General features: G+C 46.1%; 1 protein-coding gene across 1 annotated transcript in view; it reads right to left on the bottom strand.

Moving 5' to 3' along the window:
• Window positions 1-203: 203 nt before the first annotated feature.
• The window catches only part of KCNH8 (potassium voltage-gated channel subfamily H member 8), a 503960-nt gene continuing 497539 nt past the window's right edge, over window positions 204-6624 (bottom strand). The window contains exon 16 of the mRNA XM_024997203.2: window positions 204-3353. Coding sequence (XP_024852971.1) covers window positions 2655-3353 — 699 coding nt within the window. The 3' untranslated portion in view covers window positions 204-2654. The remainder of the gene's footprint in view (window positions 3354-6624) is intronic.

Genomic DNA, 6624 nt, shown 5'->3' with positions numbered 1-6624 from the left:
GAAAGGTTAACAAGGGGTAGCGTGGGGCTGATTCACAGGAGCCGGGGGCCCTTTTGCAATACTCCCTGGTGCTTGCTCATTCCTGTCCAGCTGCAGACGTGCTCACGGCAGCTGGGTCTTACAGCCACTAAGTCAGCTGTCAGGAGTAGGCACAGAGAAGGTGACTGGCTGGAAAATCACGGGCATATTTCCAGGAGCATCACTAGGACTTTCCAAAATCCCCAGAGCGTGACTGATTTATCCCATGAATGCATGCTCAGTCCCTGCACTCGTGTCTGACGCTCAGTGACCCCATGGACTGTAGCCTGCCAGGCTCCTCTGTCCATGGGATTTCCCCAGAAAAGAGTACCGGAGTGGGTTGCCTGTGCCTTCCTCCAGCGGATCTTCCCAACCCAGGGATCCAACCTGCAGCGGCAGGCGGGTTCTTTACTACTAGCGCTGCCTGGGAAGCCCGATTTACCCCACAGGTGTGCTTAAAAAAGAAACACACCAAAACCAAATATTTTATTTTGTTCATGGACTTCCAGGGAAATTAATGACAAGTACAACTTCAAAAGGCAGCAGGAATAGATCTGAACGTGAAAGGAGGGGTACCCAGAGTGGCCACGGGGTATTGGGGCTGTTATTTTAAACAGTGTGACTGGGCAGGTTAAAAAAGTCTGTGTCCCAATTATTCATCTACAAAATGGGAATAAAATAATAACTTTAACATTGTTTGGCTGTTATGTAAGGTAACATAAGGTGTTACTCCTTAAACAGGTGTTGGCACATAGTCAGTGCTCACAGGTCAGAATGCCAGGCTTCATCATTAGTCTCTGATAGCCGTGCTAGTTTTCCAAAAAGACAGCAGAACCAACCCAGTGAGTTCCATTGGAATGGTGCTTAAAGTGATGATGTGGGTCACGATGAGCACATCGTGCTCAAATGTGTGGCTACAAATACACGTTAAACCCTGCGTGTTGCTTTTCCCTCAATGTTCCCATTCACTTGGGTAAGGAGAGATTGAATTTTTTTTCTTAGAGAAGCTTTATTTTCTTTCTGCTGCTCTAGCCAATTTTAGGGTATAAGAGTCACACACCAGAAGTCTTGCTTTGTGTAGATGTCTTTAATAATACGACTTTCAAATTATTTATTCTTTGCAGTGGGAAATGGGAACAGGGGACTCCAGAAGGTGAATTCAGTATATTCTCTAAGAACATCTTAAATGATGAGGCCCTACACATTCTTAACCATAATAAACCTGAAGCAAAGGCATTTAAATTATTACCGTGCCAGCATCTGAATTTGGATATTGGTTGAGGTGTAGAAAGCATTATGGGTTCTAGACTGTCTCCAGCATCCTAGTTGTATAACTGCTAGGGCTTTATTTATTTATTTTTCTCTGCAAAATGAGAATGAAAACACCTGCTCTTCATAACTTACAGCGCTGTTGAGAGCTTTCAAGAAAAAAAATTAAAGTGCTGATCCAAAGCAAGCTGGCAGCCCTTTTACAAGTTAGAGTTCTGAAGTTCTGGCTTCATTTTGGAATGTTCACCGGTCTACACAAGCTCTCCTGAAACATAAGCACAGAGGAAGGACACACTCAAGTTTTTCTTCCTCATTTTGAGGCCAAAATAGTTCAATGTAGTTGCAGTCTCATATTCTCCAGACCAATTTTGGGTTCCAGAACTACACATAAGATGGCTGGAGGAAAAACATTTATGTGGGCACGGTGAGGGTAGCCTCAAGTCAGGATTTTACACGAGTCCCCAGAGGTAGGGTGGATTCTGCTCCCAGCCCCCACCATACCAGACCCTCTGTCTGGTATGAGGTTTTTATCTCATTAATAAAATATGATCTCACTTTTTTTTGTAATCCAGAAGCTTGAGGATACATTTGTTGCAAACTGCATGCAGATAAAAGGGGGTGGGCTTCCTTTCAAAACTACATCCTCTTAATAATAATTTTTGATCTACTAGACGTAACAGTAGTGCATTTCTTGTTAAAACAGCAAGCTTTTTTTTTTTTACCAAAATGAAAAGAAAACATTCATTTCTTTATAAATAGTTTAAATAGCTTAAATACATATTTCATACCAAGGATATAAAAATAGCCTCTCTTTTTTTTGATAAATAAAGACATATTCATTTACATGGCAAATAACGTGCAATAGCTGACCGCTGGCCACCGGCTCTGTGTGACTGATTGTCTAGGAGATGACATGCAGTGATAACTGTCCACTCGCCTTCTATTTTTGAAAAGCAGATCAGCAGGAACTGTGTACTCCCAGGGCCCACAATCTGGATATTGTTCAGGAGTGACACGCAGGCACTCAGGAAAAAAACCTTTGCTGCTCTTCTGAAAAGCCACCCAGGACACGAGTCCACACATTCTTCGTCTGGGACGTGTAGCTGCTCAGACCCTCAGGGTCTTTGGGCTTTCACCAAAGTCTGTCAGACAGACCGGTAAGTTAATCCCTGCACAGGAAAAGGCTCCTGTTTTGTCTCTAGGATGTAGGAAGTATCTGCTGCAGGATGGAGGTGGTTCTGCCCTGGCCTGGGTCCCGTTTTCCACGGGTCTGCCCAGTCTTCACGCCGCCAGGGGCAAGCAAGGCCACCCCAGGCTGGCATCCCGCAGTGACGGGCAGAGGCGGGCACCTGCGAGGTGCACTGACCTCATACGCGCACGACCCTGTCATCTTTCCCTTCTGCTGTGCTTGCGACCATTTCCAGCGGAAAGCTCTCCAGGGCTTCGGTGGAGACCGATGCCCGTCCTTCCCGCTCCCAAGATCCCGGCAGATTTTCCAGACTGAAGGAACTCACGGCGCCCTGGCCCAGGCTCCCCTCCTCCGATCTGCTGGGGAGAACCAGGTGCAAAGACGTCTCTGAGGAGGAGCAGACGGAGGAGGAGAGGGTGGCCGAGATGGACTGCAGCGGCGTCAGCGTCGTGTCCGACTGCGGGGAGACGCACCTGAGGAGCTGCAGGCGACCTTCCTGGACCAGCTGGCAGTGGGCAGGCGCGTGATCCAGGCTCGGGGAGGCGCGGAGCTCCCGGCCCGCAGGACTCTGCTCCTGGGCTCCCACCCGCTGGGGGCTGCCCCCCGCCGAAGAGGGCCCCACACTCCATCTGTCGGGGGTGACACTCCCCTGGCAGAGCTGGGCTGGGGTGTAGGTGGCGCCGGCGGCTTGCAAGTGTAGACAGGGCTGGTGTGTGCTCCAGGTCATCCCGCCCTGGAAACCGGAGGGACGCAGAGAGGCGGTGTGCAGAGAGCAAAGCCGGGACTGCTGCTGCGGCGACAGGACGTGCTCAAGAAGCTGCATCACCGTCTTCATGTCCCTGCCGAGCTGGGAGACCTCCTGAGTCAGCGTGGTTACCTGCGTGGACAAAGCAGAGCGGAAGGCAGCGCTCAGACCAGCAGGGCTGTGATTTCAGAGCCCGAGGAAGGGAAGGGCGGTTTCCCAGTAAGAAGGTCCGGAAGGCGGCTTTGCCTCCAACTCCAGCCAAGCCGGAAGGGTGACTGAGGAAGCTGAGCACCTGATCTAAAGCCATCCTCATTCTGAGGAGACCTGGAGAGATGTAGTCTGGTTTTTTTGTTTTTTTTTTTAATTGTTTACCTTTATTATTTTTTTTATTGAAATATTGTTGATGTATAATGTTTCAGATGGATAACAAAGTGATTCAGCTACACACATTGGGTTGGCCTAAAAGTTCATCCTGGAACTTTTAGGCAAACTCAATACACACACACACACACACACACACACACACACACACACACACACACATTTGGGGCTTCCCCAGTGGCTCAGTGGTAAAGAATCTGCCTGCAATGCAAAAGCCACAGGAGACGTGGGTTTGATCCATGGGTTGGAAAGATCCCATGGAGGAGGGCATGGCAACCCTCCAGTATTCTTGCCTGGAGAATCCCATGGACAGAGGACCCTGGTGGGCTATAATATAGTCCATAGGGTTGCAAAGAGTTGGACAAGACTGAAGCGACTGAGCACTCACACACACACATACTCCTTTTCAGGTTATTTTCCCTTAAAGATTATCACAAACCATTAAGTAGAGCACCCTGTGCTATCCAGCAGGTCCTTGTTGGTTTTCTAGTTTATATACAATAGTGTAAATTAGTAAACTCCTAATTTAGCCCTCCTCCCCCCTTTCTCTCTTGGTAACCACAAACTTGTTTTCTATGTCTGTGAATCTCTTTCTGTTTTGTAAATAAGTTCATTTGTATCATTTTTTTAAGATTACACACATAAATGATATCATATGATATTTGTCTTTGACATTCTTAATAAGTGATTTGAGCGTCTTGGACAAAATTAGAAATATAGGTCCATCAACTCTTCGGCTGCTAAGTCGCTTCAGTTGTGTCCGACTCTGTGTGACCCCATAGACGGCAGCCCACCAGGCTCCCCCACCCCTGGGATTCTCCAGGCAGGAACACTGGAGTGGGTTGCCATTGCCTTCTCCAATGCATGAAAGTGAAAAGTCAAAGTGAAGTCGCTCAGTTGTGTCCGACTCCCAGCGACCCCATGGACTGCAGCCTACCAGGCTCCTCCGTCCATGGGATTTTCCAGGCAAGAGTACTGGAGTGGGGTGCCATTGCCATCAACTCTGGTACCTCTTAAATACAGCGTCTTTTGCTTCCTCTGAGTTAGTGGGGTGCTCCAGGGTGCACACCCCCCACCCCAGACATCTCAAAGCGATGTGAATCTAAAGATAAACACCATGGGGACCCAGGAGGGCTGGGATCCATCAGTGATCCCAGAATCACTGTATCAAAAACCTGCAGAATTACTGACACAACCCCAGTTGTGCAGTATGAGCTTTATTCTCTTTTCTAGGTGACACACTTAGTCTGTGTAAGACTTTGAAAGGAGACGTGACCCTCAAGTTCTCAGGAACACTGAAGAGTCCTCATTATCTGTTTTACACTTGAACTAACATTGTAATTCACTGGAGGGTTTATTTTCCTAATAACCACACTGCTTTTTTAACCATGGAAGACCACCAGAAAATTCAATTTGACTTAAATCCAGCTTTTCTGGATTTTTCAAAGTGAGGAAAACCTATATTTCAGAAAGCAGGACACACACCTATTTTCTAGTCTTTGGTTATGTTCATAACATTCATGCACATGATAACATCTTGGCTTCATTGCTGTAAGACTATTTTATAAAGGACTTCCTCTGCCTTGATCCTACTGTTGTGAACCACAAATTCCAGCACAAGCAGCTGAACCCATTGGCCAAATACCGTCAAAAATAAAGAAGACCAAAGAGCAGTTCAGTTTCAGTGAAGCCAAAACCAATGTTGCTGTTTTGGTCAGACTTTTTTTTTTTTTTTTTAGCATGCTTATATATTCCTAATTCACCCAGTAATTTCATTCAGTCCACTTCCTGTAATTGCAGTAAGAAACTAATTCTCCCTGGCAGGCCCATCAGGAGGTAGTGCCAGTCAAATCAGGCATTTTTAAAAGGCCAGAAGGTTTTTCCATGTTTCAGGCAACCAACTGGTAACACCTGCCTTGAAATTGCCAGACCAAAAATATTTCTGCCTTGCAGTTAGGGTGGAACTCAAGGGACTCAATCTAATACTTGCCCAGGCTTTTCAGCAGATCTAAAACTTTTGGCGACAAAAAAGATACCTCTGAGACTCACCTTTAATAAGCGAAACCGTGAACCTGAGAAAGAGTCTGCGTGTTTCAAAATTTTCATGGCAGGTAGTCAATTTCACACCCTGCCAGGCCTCAGTTATAAAGTACCCAGTAGACACGAGTCACCTCTGCATCTCACACAGCAGGCATTCACCCAGGGCCTCTATCTTCAGTTGATTAGTGCTTCCATCAAAATTTCAGAAGAGAAAGTTGATACTAAATGAGATGTTTGAAGGATATGTTAACCATTCATTCTTGTAGGTTGTCTAAGTTAATGCCTGTATCAAATTGACCGGGGCTCAGCTCCCAGTAAAAATGCTTTCAATTGGCCTTAGCATTGAATAAAGACATAATCTTTGAAGCATGGCTTTGCATTTTAGACACGTCAACAGTTATACTCAACAAATAAGTAAATAATACAACATGCTTTTAGGTACACCTTCCTATTGGACCGACAAACAGTACTAAGAGCATCAGGAGGACACTATTACTTTCCCATCTGTAAAGTGGGGACACTACAGCTCAGAGGTTAACTGACATTTTAAAAATATTTGGCTGCATCGGGCCTCGGCTGGCTCTGAGTGCAAGGGCTTAGTTGCTCTGCAACATGTGGGATCTTGGTACTCTGACCTGGGATCGAACATCCTGCAATGTTCGATCTCCAAGAATCTCCTGCATTGCAAGGCAGACTTAGCCGCTGGACCCCCAAGGAAATCTCTAAATGACATTTTAGGTGCAAGGCAGACCTAGTCACTGGACACCAAGGAAGTCCCTAAATGACATTTTAAGTTCTCTTATTTCATGACTGACAGTTTTCAGTAGGGAATTCCAGCTTTCTAGGTTTGCTGCTTTTTCTATTATGGTATCTTACCTCACAGAAGAGAAAATATTGGTTAAGAGTTGAGAGATTTTTGCTAACATAGTCAGAATTTGTGAGGAGCATGGATGATGCAAACAGGAGCCTCATGTTTAAAAGC

This window comes from Bos taurus, chromosome 1, assembly GCF_002263795.3.
Source record: "Bos taurus isolate L1 Dominette 01449 registration number 42190680 breed Hereford chromosome 1, ARS-UCD2.0, whole genome shotgun sequence".
In the NCBI taxonomy this organism is placed as follows: domain Eukaryota; kingdom Metazoa; phylum Chordata; class Mammalia; order Artiodactyla; family Bovidae; genus Bos; species Bos taurus.
The sequence above is the reverse complement of the archived record's forward strand: the minus strand, read 5'-3'. Positions and strand labels throughout refer to the sequence as shown.